General features: G+C 35.2%; 3 protein-coding genes across 3 annotated transcripts; 2 read left to right on the top strand and 1 right to left on the bottom strand.

The window, feature by feature from the left end:
- Window positions 1–734: 734 nt before the first annotated feature.
- On the top strand, window positions 735–4,253 carry LOC120152432. The gene is made up of 3 exons (XM_039164648.1): window positions 735–1,065; window positions 1,928–3,226; window positions 3,781–4,253. Exons 1-3 carry the CDS (start codon window positions 883–885, stop codon window positions 4,006–4,008), a joined length of 1,710 nt encoding a protein of 569 aa, XP_039020579.1. The 5' UTR covers window positions 735–882; the 3' UTR covers window positions 4,009–4,253.
- A 2,521-nt stretch (window positions 4,254–6,774) lies between these two features.
- Window positions 6,775–12,424, top strand: LOC120152225 (CSC1-like protein At3g21620). The gene is made up of 11 exons (XM_039164492.1): window positions 6,775–7,215; window positions 7,883–8,029; window positions 8,177–8,312; window positions 8,517–8,618; window positions 8,748–8,867; window positions 9,071–9,151; window positions 10,055–10,395; window positions 10,607–10,852; window positions 11,396–11,720; window positions 11,821–12,054; window positions 12,137–12,424. Exons 1-11 carry the CDS (start codon window positions 6,902–6,904, stop codon window positions 12,395–12,397), a joined length of 2,307 nt encoding a protein of 768 aa, XP_039020423.1. The 5' UTR covers window positions 6,775–6,901; the 3' UTR covers window positions 12,398–12,424.
- A 2,062-nt stretch (window positions 12,425–14,486) lies between these two features.
- On the bottom strand, window positions 14,487–17,088 carry LOC120152346 (CCR4-NOT transcription complex subunit 9-like). The gene is made up of 10 exons (XM_039164587.1): window positions 16,958–17,088; window positions 16,830–16,832; window positions 16,506–16,572; window positions 15,973–16,062; window positions 15,637–15,679; window positions 15,366–15,472; window positions 15,133–15,228; window positions 14,830–15,026; window positions 14,642–14,711; window positions 14,487–14,561 (listed from the first exon to the last, which is right to left on the bottom strand). The coding sequence occupies exons 1-10, from the start codon at window positions 17,086–17,088 to the stop codon at window positions 14,487–14,489; spliced, it is 879 nt and encodes a 292-aa protein (XP_039020518.1).
- Window positions 17,089–17,327: the final 239 nt, after the last annotated feature.

Genomic DNA, 17,327 nt, shown 5'->3' with positions numbered 1-17,327 from the left:
TTATATATGTTACATGTCAACTCTAAGAATTTGCTATTCAAAAATTTAAAAAAATGTTAGGGTTGATAAAAAACCTCAAACACATGGTGTCTAGACTATATCCACCCTGACTTTATAAAATTTATACGGGATGGAGGAGTTCACGTTTATATAAATTAAAATAGGAAAAATTTAAGGTAATAATAATATTTTTTTAATTTTTTTAGTATTTTTAGTATTTTTTATTTTTAATATTTAAATTTAAACAATTTTATATTTTAATTTAAAATTTATTCATTTTTTTAAAATAATTAAATAAGTTATTTAACCTTTAAAAAAATTAATTTGTATCTCAAACTCGACTAAAAAAATCAAATTTAACCCAACAACCACGTTATTAGCTACCTTATCAACTATCGTAGACCATCACGTCATAATCGTAAAGTGTCATATTAATATCGTAATGACCAACGATAAAAATTATTGGTCAAAAGATCATATTAAATTTATTTTCTAAATTTAAGAACCACATTAAATATAAAAATAATTCAAGGGTCACATTAATTTTTTAAAGAAAAGTATATATACCTCATATATCTTTTACCTTAATTATTTAATGTGAAAATTTCAAGATAGATGGGTATAGACCCGGTCCATTTATTCAATAGAAAGGCCCAGACCTTTCTCGAACTTCATACGGAAAGCAAACAGTTCACGCTCACATTACCCGTTGCCTGAAATATTGACCAAAACCATTTCCAACGCTACAACCCCTATAAAATTTATCAATGATCACAGATTTCAATTAATCTTTGGAAAACAAGGAAATCAACCACACGCAAACTCATCTCAAAGTTTACGATCCAACTCGGAAGAGATTAAGGGGAATTTCTTTTTGGAGTTATGGATTTCGAGCTAAGGAGAGCAAGAGAGAAGCTTGATAAAGAACAGAGGGAGAGGAAGGAAAGGGCCAAGTTGAAATTAGAGCGAGAGAGGAAAGCAAAAGAAGAGGCCAAGAAACAACGAGATGCCATTGAAGCTGCTCAAAGATCCAGAAGGCTGGATGCCATCGAAGCTCAGCTTAAGGTACTACTATTGCCCCCGACCTTTGCTTTCCGGTTCTCAATTCATTTTATTGGTTTTTCTTAATATATGTTTTTATCCGTCGATCGAATTTTTGAGTAATTCTTTTAGGTCGTTGAAATTAACTTCTGTCGTCGCTGTTACGCAATTAGATGGAAATTATTTTATGTGGAGAAGTTATTGAGTTATTCAATCTTTAGCATTATTGAGATCATATTTATTATGAGGACGCGCATCATAAATTCGATACGGAAACGATGCTTTACTTGAAATTGCTAGAAACTTGGGTTTGAAATAGAAGAATCTTTGAAATAATGAATATGTGTTGGTTTTTGGAGAGAAAAATGAAAGCCTGTGCAGCCGCTTGGTTTGAAATAGAAGAATCTTCATTCTTCATCATTCCAGAACCAGGGTTTTGTGCAGCCATTCCTAATAAGTGGAATTCTATAGGCCTGGATTTGAATTCTAGCACTTGCAACCCCTATCCTTATTCTTGGGCTTTTGCCTTCTTTGTACCATGAAAAGATATTTGCCCTCTACATGAACCGTAATTTGGATTGTGACATTTTTGGAAAATTTTAAGTTTTAATTCTCGAACATACCTTGACTTGACTACTCTGTATATTTCAATCTACCATGGTTTAGTTATGAACTCTTATGATGATTAAACGATGATTGAGTTCATGTAATGTATGCATAGAGAGCCTGCATAAATGATTTAAACAGAGTTGAATTATTTTACATTATGACATCTTTTAGTGCTTGCATGGATGCTTTAAAAATGAGTTGAATAATTTTGCATCATGACATTTTTTGGTATATTCAGTAATGCCGTTACTGGTTTTTTCCCCTTTATCTTGATTAGGCTGAACAGCAAATGGAAGAGAGTTTACTTTCAGGAAGAGGAATAGTGTTTTATAAAATCTTGGAAGCTGTACCTTTTCAGGGTAGTGGAGATAAGATCAAATTGCCACCATCCTGTTTCACAGAATTGTCTAATCAAGGTGCATTTGACAAGGGACCGATGTACTTTCAGTTGTCGCTAGTTCATCAAGAGGGTTCTTCAAATACTACGGATGACGAAAAGGAAAATAGTAGAACCACTCATTCAGGTGTTTTGGAATTCACTGCAGATGAAGGTTCAGTCGCAATTCCGCCTCATGTATGGAGTAATTTGTTCCCTGTGGACACTCCAATGGTTCCCTTGGTTGAGGTTCGTTATGTTCGACTTCCGAAAGGTACATATGCGAAACTTCAACCTGATGGAATTGGCTTTTCTGACTTACCAAATCACAAGGCGATCCTTGAAACAAGCCTTCGTCAGCATGCTACCCTCTCTCAAGATGATGTTCTTACAGTTAAATATGGGGAATTCACATATAGTTTACGAGTTCTTGAGCTGAAACCCTCTTCAAGCATATCTGTCTTGGAAACAGATATTGAGGTGGATATTGTCAACCCTGGCGTTGAATCAGAGAGGACAGATCAGTATGTCCTAAAACAACTTGTGTTTGGGACAACAGAATCTGGATCAGTTGAGGAGGGAAATTACATGTTTTATAAGTTCTCTATTGATGATGATACATGGGAAAAAATTGTTTCTGATGATGTCAAAATAGAGGTAAAGATAGATGCAGAGACAAATGGTGGAGATACTGACCTTTATGTATCCAGGCATCCCCTAATATTCCCAAACCGGCACCAACACGAATGGTCTTCCCATGATGTTGGTTCGAAGACTTTGATCCTCACTTCCAAAGATAGGAACTTGGGTACTGGTACTTACAGCCTTGCTGTCTATGGATTCAAAGGAACAACCAAGTACCAGGTATCGGTGCATGTTCAAGAGAACAGCAAGCGTAAGGCGGGACAACAAGTCATGCATTCATCTTCAATGGAGGTGGATACAGTTGAGTGTCGAAATTGCAAGCATTTTATACCCAGTAGGAGTATAGCACTGCATGAAGCATACTGTAGTAGACATAATGTTGTTTGTCCACATGCTGGTTGTAGCATAGTTCTTAGGATGGAAGAGGCCAAAAATCATGTGCATTGCAACAAATGTGGGCAAGCTTTTCAATCAGGAGAGATGGAAAAGCACATGAAAGTGTTTCATGAACCACTTAGGTGCCCTTGTGGAGTAGTCCTTGAGAAGGAAGACATGGTAAGCCACATTCCTTTTGTAGTCAATTTATTTTGATTTACTTTTTTTATTAACTAGGGCATTAAAACTGGCACCTTTTTCTTTTATTTCATAAGTGGAAATTCATTCATGAAATTAATTAACTATTGTTGTGGTTCTGTACGAATGTTGGTTACTGCATAACTTATATGGTCTGTCATTCTGTGACAGTTCAAGTTAAAAGATGGTATACAAACTAGCCCTTTCTATGCTAGTGGATGATGGATAAGACCAAGCATGAATCCTAGTAGTAAATTACAGGTTTAGGTGTTTTATTAGGTTGTAAATACCTTGTAGGATATTGGTTTTTAGTGCTGCTAGTGCAGTCAACATTTTCTAGTATGGTCTAGCAAAATCAAAGGTTTTCCTTTTCTAGATATAGAACTTCAAATGGCTGGCACCCTGTTGTGGCATCATGATCTTTTGTTTAGCTCTTAATAGTAGATGAAACAAGAACCCAGTGATTGGAAATCGAAACTTCAGGTGCATCTTTCTTTTCTTATTTATAAAATTTTTCTTTCATTTTATATGGATAGGTGCAACACCAAGCCTCGGATTGCCCCATGCGCTTAATCACATGTCGGTTTTGTGGAGACATGGTTCAAGCCGGAAGCTCTGCCATGGATGTTCGGGACAGATTAAGAGGACTGTCGGAGCATGAGAGCATTTGTGGCTCAAGGACTGCTCCATGTGATTCTTGTGGGCGTTCTGTAATGTTGAAAGACATGGACATGCACCAGGTTGCCGTTCACCCGAAGAACTAATGTCAACTCTACTTCCCGATTCCGGTAAAGTTCAAAATTGTTCACTCAAAAAGAAACACACCCCCTCCTGCGGTTGTGCTTGAATCAAAGAAACTTATGTGATTATTTGTATTGATTATAATAACAATGGGGTTTCGTTTGTTTTTGGCTTGTGAGAAAAGGCAAATATTAATCATGTGAATGGCATTCGTTACATAATAAGCATTGCAGAAACTCGGGCAACTTCGCTAATACAGTTTATTAGAAACGGTGGCCTTTTTAAATCGCAGATTTTTAGCTCAACTTTCTTTTGTTGGATGAAGCTCTTGAAACTTTGATCGGTTTCAATGGCAGCCTGTCCGCTTTTGAACTTTTTTGTTCCTACTGTAATTTTATTTTTATATTCTCGTTTAATATTTCATGTTTTCTATTCATACTGTTGTTATCAAATAATTGTAAATTTTCGTTATCGTTAACAAGTTAATTAATCGAATCGTTAAAATTAAACAATTTTGGTTAATTGAATCGTTAAAAATGATGGTCAACGGTTAAAGTTACGGTTATGAATTTTGATAAACGGTTAATGTTAATAAATTAAATTTATAATTATATTTATTATTTATTATTTTTTGAACAAATAACTTAATATAATTTTTAATATTTTTAATAAAATTTGTACACAATAGTTTTCATTATTTTTAATATATATATATATATATATATATATTAATAATATTTATACCCAAGGAACTTAATATATATTTTTTTATTTTTTATTTATTTTTTTTATATCTTTAAAAATACATAAACATATTTACACAAATATTTTATCATTATTATTGTAAACATGTGTTAAGTGCTACAAATTTTTATTTCATTCACTTATAATCAGGGGCGGACCTCCATGATACCCGGGATATCCCGGGCAACCCCTCATCCAAGGGCAGACTTCCATGGTGCCCGGGGTATCCCAAGCAACCCCTCCACAAGTGTCACCCCTCAAAAGTGTCACCCATGGGGCTCTTGCAACCCCTAAATTTTTGTCTTGGTCCGTCTCTGCTTATAACGGTGTAGGTATATATTATGTGCTATATTTTAATTTTATTTTATTCACTTACACCGATGTAAGTATGTGTTAGACGCTATAGTTTAATGTAATATGAATTATCAAATTTTTTTACAAATAATTATAATATTCATATGTTAACCAGTTATCAAACCGTTACTAACAGTTAATCGTTAGCGGTTAACCTTTTTTAACAGTTAGGTTACATTTAGAAAAATCTCATAACCGTTATAACAGTTAATCAATCGTTTAGGCTAAACGGTTCGATTAACTATCCATGAACAACCCTACTCGAAGTACTAGATACTCAATTTTTTAGGTAGTATACTTGTTGATTCCTGTTCAAGCTCGTTAAATCTGGGCATCCATTAGTCAGATACCTGTAAAATCCAAGTACCTGTATTTTCGGGTCACGGTTATGAGTTCATATATATTTTTTACTTTTTAAAATTCAATTTTTTATAAAAAAAATCATTTATGAAACAATTATATCTCAAATTCTCTCTTAACGACTGGGAGAACAAAAATATTAAATTTAAAAATTAAAGTAGACTAAAAATGAATCAATTTAATATAAAAAGGTAAAATATATTCTAATTATGTAATATATTATATCGATTATTTCTTTAAATTTCTGATTATGCTAATATCTCGGATTAAACGAATATTTATTTTCTTATCTTATGCTATAATTATTTAATTAATATTTCTTGTACTATTTATTTTTGCAATGCTAGAGATCAAAGACGTGCTTTTGGGGGGAAAGTGGAGGGCAATGGGTAGCCGTTATAGATCGCATCTATTCAAATTTCTCGCACAGGCCATCTACCGACAAATGGATTGTATAAATCAATGCAACAAATAATGTGAACATCAATAGTTGTTTTTAGTCTTTCCAATTACTTTGCTTCTTTAATCTTTCGACTTTCTGGAAAAAACACCGAATAGGAATTACTGTGCCATTCCCAGTTGTAATTCTTCTTCAACTTCGATTTGATTTCTGACCGCAGAATTAGAAGAAGAAGAAACTAGCTTTTCTTCCCTTCTCAAATTATCGCTCGTTCACTGATCAGTGATCATTTCTTGGGGCGAAGAAAACAAAAAAGAAGCGTTTTGAAGTGTTTATTACTGAGTTTTGTCTCATCTGTTTCTGCTTCTCGTGAGTTTAAACTGCATTGGACTCCAAACGCTTTGTTTTTTAGGTTCAATAAGGGTGATAACGTCTATCTTTTTAGTGTTTGCTTCATTGTTGAGAAGAGGAGGAGGGAGTTATATGATAACTTAAAGAGTTTCTGTTTGGTTGCCTAGAAAATCTGGGCAAAAAATGGACTTAACTTCGGCAGTTATTTCCCTTTTTTATCCTAATGTTGTTCGGTTGTTTTTTTTCTGGTTTAGTAGGCATGTTTTTGTTCGATTGTTTATGCTTATATGTTAATTGTTCATAAATTCTTGTTTCATTTCGGATTTAAGAGTGATGAATGATGGTTTATATGAGTTCCAGATTTCAGAGGAAATTTGTTTTTCTTTCGAGTTTTCATCTAAAAGATTTTATTGACAAAAGAAAAGAGAATCACCAAAATATTGGTATTTGATTTCAACTTTTTTACTCTTTTTATTTTTTATTTTTTTGGTACAAGGCATTGGAGATAGCTCTTCCCAAAGCACACAAAAGTCAAAAGTAGCTATAAATTAAAACAATAAATATTTTTGGCCAAACGATTAGACTTTTTTTTGGCTAGTTGTTACCTCAATTTGCTTAGATTAAGCTTTACCCTTTTTCCCTCTGAAAAAGAAAATTTCCTTTCTATTTTCAGGGAAGTAGTCATTGTTCAATGTTGAAGCAAATTCATGGCTACTCTAAGTGATATTGGACTTGCAGCAACTATCAATATTCTCAGTGCATTTGCTTTCTTTTTGGCATTTGCGATTCTTCGGATTCAACCGGTGAATGACAGGGTTTACTTCCCCAAATGGTATATCAAAGGTTTAAGGAGCAGCCCTTTGGCGAATGGTGCATTTGTAAGCAAGTTCGTGAATTTGGACTTCAGGTCATATGCCAGATTTCTCAACTGGATGCCTGCTGCACTCCAAATGCCAGAGCCCGAGTTGATCGACCATGCTGGATTGGATTCCGCTGTTTACTTGAGGATTTACTTGTTGGGGTATGTATGCTACTGTTTGTTCAATTCCATGCCAGCTCTGTGGACCATGGCCGGCTTTAGTGAATGCACAATGCACTAGATTCTACTAGTTAACAATTTGCAAGTTACATGGAAAAGAGAAAACTAGGTTGATATTACATTGGTAATCAGATCATTTGAATGTTCCATAGATGTCTGAATGTGCTTGTTGTGCCGAATAATATATGCTTTCATACAAGCTGCAGTAATATCTAGGCTGATTGGTAAATTAACCGGCATAAAGAGATTCAGTAAAAAAACATTAAGGCTTAAACAAGATAGTAAAGAACTGGCAAAGTGGCAACACGGATATTTATGTCAGTTTGATTTTCTCTTTGGGGAAGCTTTTGCTGTTCTCTTGAGTCATGTCTTGGTAATAAGGAGAATTCAGTTCATCCTTTGGGGTTCATGTATGCGTATATAGGTGCCTTAACTTATGTCAATTCAATAGAAGAACCCGCTTTTTTTTTTAAACTTGAATGAACCATACCTTTTTTACTATGTAAATTAAATGATCTTACTCTGAACTGTTGTATTGAATTCATAATGAGATTGTAAACCTGTAATTCTATTGCAAAGACAAAGTTGATTACTGAGTGCCTTGGACTAATGTGATGTCTTTTCTTACCCTATCTTCTTTGAAGTGCAGGCTAAAAATATTTGTTCCTATTGTGTTCTTAGCATTTACAATCATGGTACCAGTTAATTGGACCAATAATACCCTGGAACATTCAGGCTTAACATTCAGTGACATCGATAAGCTCTCCATATCAAATATTCCAAATGGATCAGAAAGGTATGCAGAACTTTCTCATTCCGAGCTGTATCTTTTCCATTTCCCTTTAGCTTTTGAAATAACTTTCTGACATAGTTTATGATTTCTACAAATACCCGACTCAGTTCCATAACCGTTAACAATTTTAATACATTTTTTTGTTTGCAGATATTGGACACATCTGGTCATGGCTTATGCCTTTACTTTTTGGACATGCTACATGCTGAAACGAGAATATGAGATAGTAGCAGCAATGAGATTACATTTCCTTGCATCAGAACAACGGCGCCCAGACCAATTTACGGTAAGCACAATTCATCTATTAATTTGAAGCTGAATTTTCTCTTTCTGAAATCTACATGCTCCAAGCAAATTATTGAGATTTATATCATTAAGTTCAAAAGGAAAAGCCAGTCAGATGGTCTTATTGTAGTGGCTCTTTTTCTTGCTAGCTCTGAAGATTTATCATCTTAAATATATTTTTTCTAACACCATTTTGTTGGTAAAGGTACTGGTAAGAAATGTCCCACCTGATCCCGATGAATCAGTTAGTGAGCTTGTCGAACATTTCTTTCTTGTCAACCATTCAGATCACTATCTCAGTCATCAGGTTTGATAGTATACATATACATCAACATATCCTTAAATATAAATCTTTGGGCATGTTAAGCTGCATTTGAACTCATTTGAATGCTGAAATATACTTCCTCTGTTTTTTGTCATAATTATTTGCTTGCAGGTTGTTTATAATGCTAACAAGCTTTCAGGATTGGTCAAGGAGAAGAAGATAATTAATAATTGGCTCGACTACTATAAAAACAAATACGAAAGGAATCCATCTATGAGACCTTTACTGAAGGTAAACTTTTTGCAAATAATGTGACAATTAACATCTAGAAATATTTTTTTCTATCCTTGCTTTTTACATTATTAAGTTGCTTTCAATAGTTTGCTTTATCTTTTAGAATTCAACTAGAAATAAAGATGATTAGCTCATGGTTGTGTGTGCATGTTTTCCTGGATAACTGACATCTTTGGATGAATTTCTCTTCCATCAAGCAGACGGGTTTCCTTGGCCTTTGGGGAGAAAGCGTAGATGCAGTCGACTTTTATACAGCGAAAGTTGAGAGATTATCTAGAGATGTAACATTTCTTTTTCTGCAGTCAACTTTCCTTAGAAAATCAACTATATTGCTTTGGCACATTATTTTTATGAAGTATTTGTGCTCAACATCATATTGATGTTTGATTGTATGTTTAGATATAGGTATAGAGATATGATCCTGTAATGACTCTAAATGCATGATTCTTTTTAATGAACATAAATGTGCTGGGCACATATCTATGTCACTCACAACAGGATCGATGTATCTCTATTGACTGCGGGTTTAAGGCATTTTTTTTTCTTTCCAATCAAGAAATTCTTACATGCTAATCTAACCCCAGTTTTATTTGAAGCTGACCTATGTAGTTATTACACATTTCTGATTATTTTCTGTTCTGCTTCTCCATTCATTGGTTAGTTATCAGTTGTCAGTAGCTATGTTGTTCGTACCCTTCACTTTTTATGAAGTATTCATGTCTGACACTCGTGTCCGACACTTGAATATGGGGATGTGACCTCCAAGGATCCTCTAAATATATGGAAAAACATAGAAAAACTTAACCATATCCGTGTACGTTAAATACCCATGTCTTACACTTACACCTAAGCCCGAGTAACATAGAGCTCAAATACTCATTTTAATGTCCCAATTTGACGACCAATGTAATGGTTAGTTGTTCCTTAAGCTTATTATGATAATAAGTGATATTAATCATGGCTTCAGACTCAAAAGCTTGTAGGTTTAAACTGCATGCATGCATCATGAATGTCCAATCATTGGTTTCAGTTTTTAAATCAACATTATTGCTTGAAATGATTATCTCAATAGTATTTTTTGCATTTTTCTTTCTTAATCTTTGAACTTATCAGCAACTTATTTGCATTCAAATTGTGTAAGTGAAAGTGTGTTCTTAATCTTCTGTTCCCTCCATGACTGCCAGATATCCGCGGAGAGGGAGAAGATTACTAACAACCCTAAATCAATCATGCCGGCAGCATTTGTTTCCTTCAAAACTCGATGGGGAGCTGCTGTTTGTGCACAAACTCAACAATGTAGGAACCCGACTATATGGTTGACCGAGTGGGCTCCGGAACCACGAGACGTGTACTGGGAAAACCTTGCAATTCCATTCGTTTTTCTCACAATCCGGAGGCTCATTGCAGCTGTTGCATTTTTCTTCCTTACATTCTTTTTCATGTTTCCTATCGCAATCGTACAGTCCCTTGCTAATATAGAGAGCATTGAGAAAGCACTTCCTTTCCTTAAACCTATAATCCAAGCGTGAGTTTTCTTCTTCTCCTCCTCCTTCTTTATAATATTCTTGGCCTTGCAATGAATAGCAAAGGAAATTGTGTTCGTCCTTTTATTGCTTTTAGGCCAAGCTTTATTAGCAAATAACTATTGTAGCTGCTAAAACTTTCTTTAGCTTATATAATATTTTTTATACTTTTTGTTCAACTGCATAAAATTAATAACATTAATATTTCTGAAGGAAATTCATAAAGTCATTCATTCAAGGCTTTCTCCCTGGGATTGCTCTGAAGATATTTCTTATATTTCTGCCCACAATATTGATGATAATGTCGAAGTTCGAAGGATTTATTAGCCTATCAGATCTGGAAAGGAGATCAGCAAGTAGATATTATTTCTTCCAATTTATCAATGTGTTTCTCGGGAGCATAATCACTGGAACTGCATTTCAGCAACTAAATCAGTTCATACATCAGTCTACCAATGAGTATGTTCTCATATAGCCTTATTTGCCTTAGTTCTATATCACTGGACAAGCTTACGTTCATGTGCATGTGCAGTCTAGTATTTATTGTCATGTTTTCTGTTGTCTATTTTATCCTTAATGGCCTTGAGAGTTCAGGAACTAATTTAGCAGTGGTAACATAGCTAGTACAGCCAGATTTGCTCTGGTTAAATACTGCTCATTCCTGCCATTCATCCCATCTAGTAGCTTCTAGTTCTTAAATTACGTTACGACTCGGGTGTTGAATATTATCTTGTCTAACACAGATATGTTCAAATTTGTAAATTTTTTCTATGTATTCGGGGGGCCAATAGCTCTGTACCATTGGCTGAATGTGCTTCAAGCAGTTCCTTTGCTCTTTGATTTCCTCATTTACTCTGATTAGTTTTTCTACCATGAAATCTGAACACTCCTATGTTGCTTGTGTGGATCATGAGAGACCATACAATGCTTAACTAGTTGGTTTTATCAGTGATGTTATCATTCAAATGTTTCTCTTATATGTCCGCATGGGGCAACTTGTAGGATACCAAAGACAATTGGTGCGTCAATTCCAATGAAGGCAACATTCTTCATTACTTATATAATGGTGGACGGTTGGGCTGGAGTTGCTGCCGAAATACTGAGGTTGAAACCCTTGATAATCTACCACTTGAAGAATTTCTTCTTGGTTAAGACCAAAAAGGACCGGGAAGAGGCAATGGATCCCGGAACCATTGGTTTCAATACTGGAGAACCTCAAATACAGCTCTACTTCTTACTCGGTCTTGTTTATGCTGTGGTTACTCCTATCTTGCTTCCTTTCATAATCGTGTTCTTCGGGTTGGCTTATGTCGTATACCGTCATCAGGTAAGAACTTGCATCTTTCCGGATTAGTAGTAGTGATAACAAACTTGCACTGTGTACTTTGCAAATTCTTACTCTCATACGTACTTAAATGAACTTGTAGATCATAAATGTCTACAATCAAGAGTACGAAAGTGCTGCTGCATTCTGGCCTGATGTTCATCTACGTATCATTGTCGCATTAATCGTCTCGCAGCTGCTACTAATGGGATTATTGAGCACAAAAGAAGCTGCCTCATCGACGCCATTGCTTATCACCCTTCCTGTATTGACCATATGGTTCCACAGATTCTGCAAAAAGCGGTATGAACCGGCTTTTGTCCGGTATCCTTTACAGGTTGGCTATCTGTTTAACCCATCTTACATGACTAGAAGTAATTCAACATACCCCTATCCAACACTTTTATTTGTGTTTGTAGGAAACAATGATGAAGGATACATTGGAGCGAGCAAGGGAACCGTACTTGAGCTTGAAAGGGTTCCTTCAGAATGCCTACATGCACCCGGTTTTCAAAAGTGCCGATGACGACGACATCGATCTAGCCATGCGAGCGTCCTGGGAAGAGGAACCTTCCCTCGTCGCTACGAAACGCAAGTCGAAAAGGTCTACACCGTTTTCAAGCAAACATGTTGGATCATCCCTCTTCCTGCCTGAAGCAAACACAGAGATCAAAGCCTGAAAAATGCTTTAAGTTTTGTGGTTCATAAGCCCGTTGTTTGTACATTTAGGTGTTGGGGAGGTTAAACTGGCTAAAGTCCCTTCACATAAGCTGCTTTTCGAAGTTAGCAGGGTGATGTGTGTCCCACATGATAGTAAGGTATATTAACTCACTAGCTTTGATAGCCTACACTATCGATTTGAAACTAGAAACTTCCAGAACTAAAAAATTAAAAGGGCACCCCATTTCTCTCTTCATCTTGAAGAATGCCACTTTATAACTTCCTCTTCGACTTTATTTAATTACTTTATTTGTATTTATCATTTTTTTTGTTAAAATTTAATCTTTCACCTGTATATATCTAATGGTTGATTTATATACTCTGATCAAAACAATCGATTATTCTGATTAACTAAATTAAATTTTTATAAATTATTCCAATAATTTTATTATATTTTTTTATTAAATAGAATTAACGTTATTATTGATTTGATGATGATTTGGTCTTTTATTTTCAAGTATCCAAGCATAACCTTCTTGCTTCTCGAATAATGAAATCAAGTCTCCCTCTCTTTCCGGCACTTAAAAGCTAGATCTCCATGCTTATGGCGACCGTTGTCAACTGACTTTTTCATCATCAAATCTCTGGCGCCGTATAATCCCAGGATCATACGGCTGGCCTTTGGTAGGACTAATATACGACCGTCTAGACTACTTCTGGTTCCATGGACCAGACACGTTCTTCAGGTCGAGAATTGGTACTAATGTTCCCCGGATTACAAGCCAGGCTGAAAGAAGTGAGAAAATTATCCGACCCATCAACGAGCAAGAGTTTTAACCCGGCGGAAGATATGGAGCTAGTGCACTCAGTCGTTTACGAGACGTTGCGCTTCAATCCGCCTGTCAGGATTAGGACGGTAAATGAGACGAGATAGATCGTGAACTATTCGAGATCGACTCGATTAAGGCTCGATAAATAATCGGATCGAATGTACTCGACTCGAGCTCGACTCGAGTTCTTAACGAGCTGAAACGAGCTACTTGATATTCGACTCGAAAAGCTCGTGAGAAGCTCGAAAATATAATATATTAAGATTTTATTTAAAAAAATAAATTAATAATAATATTAATATTTATGTATTGATTTTTTTATAAAAAAATATAATAAGATTTTATGTATTTAAGGTTCATGTTCGAGTTTGAGGCTTCAATCGAGTTAAGTTTAAGAATTTTTTTTTTCATTTTGAGCCTTTTCGAGCTGTTCACGAGCTTCAATTCAAGATTTCGAGTTCGAGTCGAGTTTGAAAATTTTAAGCTCGCGAGTTTTCGAGTAGAGTCGAACTCTATTTCAGAATTTTTAAGTCGAGTCGAGCTCAGCAATACTCGAACTCAACTCGACTCGTTTACACCCCTAGTCAGGATTCAGTTCGCTCGAGCGAGGAAGGATTTTGAACTCAGTGATACGGTCGAACAAGTAATATGCAAGAGAGGATTATGTGTTACGGTCGGCTTTGTTAATACTAGCTAACCTAGCGTGTTTCAAAGGTATGATCCAATCAGTGGGGGATCTGGTAAAATCACAGCCGTTTAGAAGGCCAAGACAATATCCAAATACTTTTTTTTTAATCAAATACACGATCTTTCATTTAATTTTTTCGATTTTTTTATATATTTGGACATTTTTGTATAAAAACATAAAATTGGGTAGCCGAAGCTTTGAAATAACTAATAATTAAAAGTTACCAATGACAATGTTCTATAACATATTTTCGAGTTTGAAGATAAAATATATTCGAGCTCAAATCATTACGAATATATATATATATATATATAAGTAGAATACAGTACTTGGTGCAGTAAACAAGTAATATCCAGACTAATATATTTAGGTTTCGGCGTCTCGGATACTGAAACTACTATTATGGGTTTGTTTTTTAGTCTACATATGCATGTCTATACGCTTACGGTATAAGTGTACAAAGTTCAGTTTATGCATGGGGTATTTGATATTGTATACTGTGTATTTTCAAGTGACTGCCTCGACCAGCCTGACTAAGGTAAATTCCATTCTCCATCATTGAATGAACGGCCCTGGCGACTCGCTGGTAGATCAAGTCGCAGAGCTGTGGGTGATTTTTAGATTGTGAATCAATTGTCGTAGGTTACCAAGGGTTTCTGGATCACCCTGTAAAGGAAGTTAATTAGCACGAGGAATTGTTCAAAAGGCATTGCTTTTCTTCTCTAGAAACACAGAATGTAGCTTACTTGGAGGATATTGACATATTTGTACTCCAACAACTTCCACGGAACGTATCTTGACAATTGTGGTCGTGTCCTACTTGCAGAAACAAGTTCCAAACATCAAATAATGAACCGGTAAATATGATACATACATGTGTATGTGTGTATATATATGCATCTATGTATATAGAGAACATGTATTTTTGGCTAACCTCTGGTTTTCTGATAGTCTGAGATAGCAACCGATGACGTTTCTCAGCAGGCGCGGTAAATTTTCATCTTCTTCACCAAGACTTTCGATTACATTTGCCAAACATTGGCTTACACCAAGATATCGTTCCACAATAATGAAACAGTACTTGAGACCTCTCTCATTCAGTAAGATTCTGTAAATTATAAATGTGGCAACCTGTAGTGTACATTATATTAGCAGCTGATAATGTTAGTTTCAAAAGAGTAAAACAACTGATACAAGTACAACAGTGATGGATTTCTCTATTTGAAGAATCACTCACTGTTTTTGACAATGTCCTGCCAAACTCCAAGCAGCGTAGGCAACTAGGAAATATCTGGGTAGAAAGAAGATATTCGACCACTTCTGGATTATCAACCTGCGTAAATCGAATACTTGATAAAGACGATCCAAGAGAAAGTAAAATACACTAACCCAAAAAACCATTTAATTCAGCTCCATGAGCTGTAATGATGCAAGTATTCTGCAAGAAGAGAAGATGTCAGGGAAGGCTACCTTTGCTAGGGAGCCAATGACACCTAAGCTAGTGAGCCTTAGACATTCATAGTTCCTTTCACTGCTCATGGTGTTCAGGAAGGGGTAAAGATACACCGGCATAGTAGCTACAAAGAAGTATTTCAATTAGAACAGGTTTTATATGCAACCAACAAATTATGGTATTTTTATACAAGGTAGACTAATACAATTAAAGCAAAACAATTGAATTTGAAGACTTAATGAAGTTCACAAAGTAACCATGTATTTGGAGGACTAAAAGTGAAGTTACCTCTGATGAATGGCATCTTTGTATCAGGGTGAGAAGCTACAGGCTGTAAAGTTCCAAGGAATGGGTGTAATTAAGCTTTTCAAAGAATTAACAGTTAGCATAATGTAAAAATACATAGATAAATACATACTTTACTAGTGTTAACCAAAGAATTAATCATCTTTGAAATTTTTAACTCCAAGCTTAACATATGAAAATAGGCTACAATGACAAGAATTCATTTTATACAATATAATACTGCATGTCTGGACCAATAACCATTGATTGAATCATTGAAGCAAACAGACTAAAACTTGCCAATGTTCATGCACAAAAAATAAAACTAGAAGAATGGACCTGGAGTAGTGCTATGGCATTGCAAACTTGTGTTACGGCTTTTTCTGTAATGCTGTCGGATAATAATGGACTGTAAGCTGAAGTTATTACCTGAATAATGAAAAGATAAACAATCATGTAGTGGTGTGGGCATTTCATGTATCAATAAAGCTTTCAAGTCTATGATTTTCTTGGAGAATAACATTGGTCAGGTAGACAAATAATATTGTTCTATAGATGCATGAGAATTGATTATTACAATGAGCAAAATAACAACATGAAAATTTTAAATTGATAAATAAACTATGCTTGCTAGATGCATAAACTGTACTTAGAAACGATGAGTATTAGATATAAGTATGTCCTTCATACGAATAAGTTTATCGTCCTCTTCAAATTTTATCATAGTATTAAAGAATCGATCATATCCATGTTTGAAATTAATATTAACATTAATACTTTAAGAAAATGAAAAGTGGCAAAACTAATACTTAAAAACAATGAAAATAAAAAAGTTGAAGAAACATAGAATAGAATGAATCAGCAAAACCTACCTCTAAAAGGACCTTCATAGTACCAAAAGAATTCCATAATAAAATTGCCAAATTCTCACAAGTGTGCCTATTCTGAGGAGATACAAAAAGATTACAAATGAGCCAAAAACATCATACGTATTACTAGAAAGCTAATTATCCAATGATCAGAGCCCTAACATTGATGAAATAAGATCTCAGGATAACTTGAAAAGTATTTTTAAAAAAAGAAAAGAGGGTAACGATCATGAAAAAAGAGTGCAAATCCTTTTGAAATATTAAAAATGGTTCAACCATTCTTTAATGACCGAACAAAAACTGAAGAATAAGATTCCTGAGACGTACAAACTCTTTCAAATGGTTTTTTTGTGTTATTTTTTTTTTGATAGGAATTGAAGGCCTCGTTAAAGTTTTTTTGTGTTATTTGATCACCTTTCTTTCTTTCTTTTTGAGAAAACAAAGGAAGCTGAAACTATACCTTGCAGAGAATGTCAAGAGACTGCTCTCGGGTTTCTTGAGAATCGAGTCCTCGAATCAAACGAGTGATGCCGGCGGTAGCGTTGCGAATGGAGTCGGCTGCCGCCGCCGCAGCACCTGAAACCATTTCGTTCGTCGGAGAGAGACTGGAAAGGAAGAGAGAAGAAAAGAGCAGTGAAATCTGTGGATGTGTTATAGGTATAAAATGTGCATTTATTAGTGTGAGTAGCACAAGGAAATAACCAGAGAAGAGTTGAAAACGGTAGTGATAAAAAGGGAGCGAGTCGTACGTTTCCTTGAGCAGTCGCCCACTCGCACTCAAATTCCCAGGTTGTCTTTTGTTCCCCTTAGGACTCTTGTCAGGTC

This window comes from Hibiscus syriacus, unplaced genomic scaffold (assembly GCF_006381635.1).
Source record: "Hibiscus syriacus cultivar Baekdansim isolate YM2019G1 unplaced genomic scaffold, ASM638163v2 tig00111088_pilon, whole genome shotgun sequence".
In the NCBI taxonomy this organism is placed as follows: domain Eukaryota; kingdom Viridiplantae; phylum Streptophyta; class Magnoliopsida; order Malvales; family Malvaceae; genus Hibiscus; species Hibiscus syriacus.
Note: the sequence above shows the minus strand (reverse complement) of the source record. Positions and strands in the feature narration are given on the sequence as shown.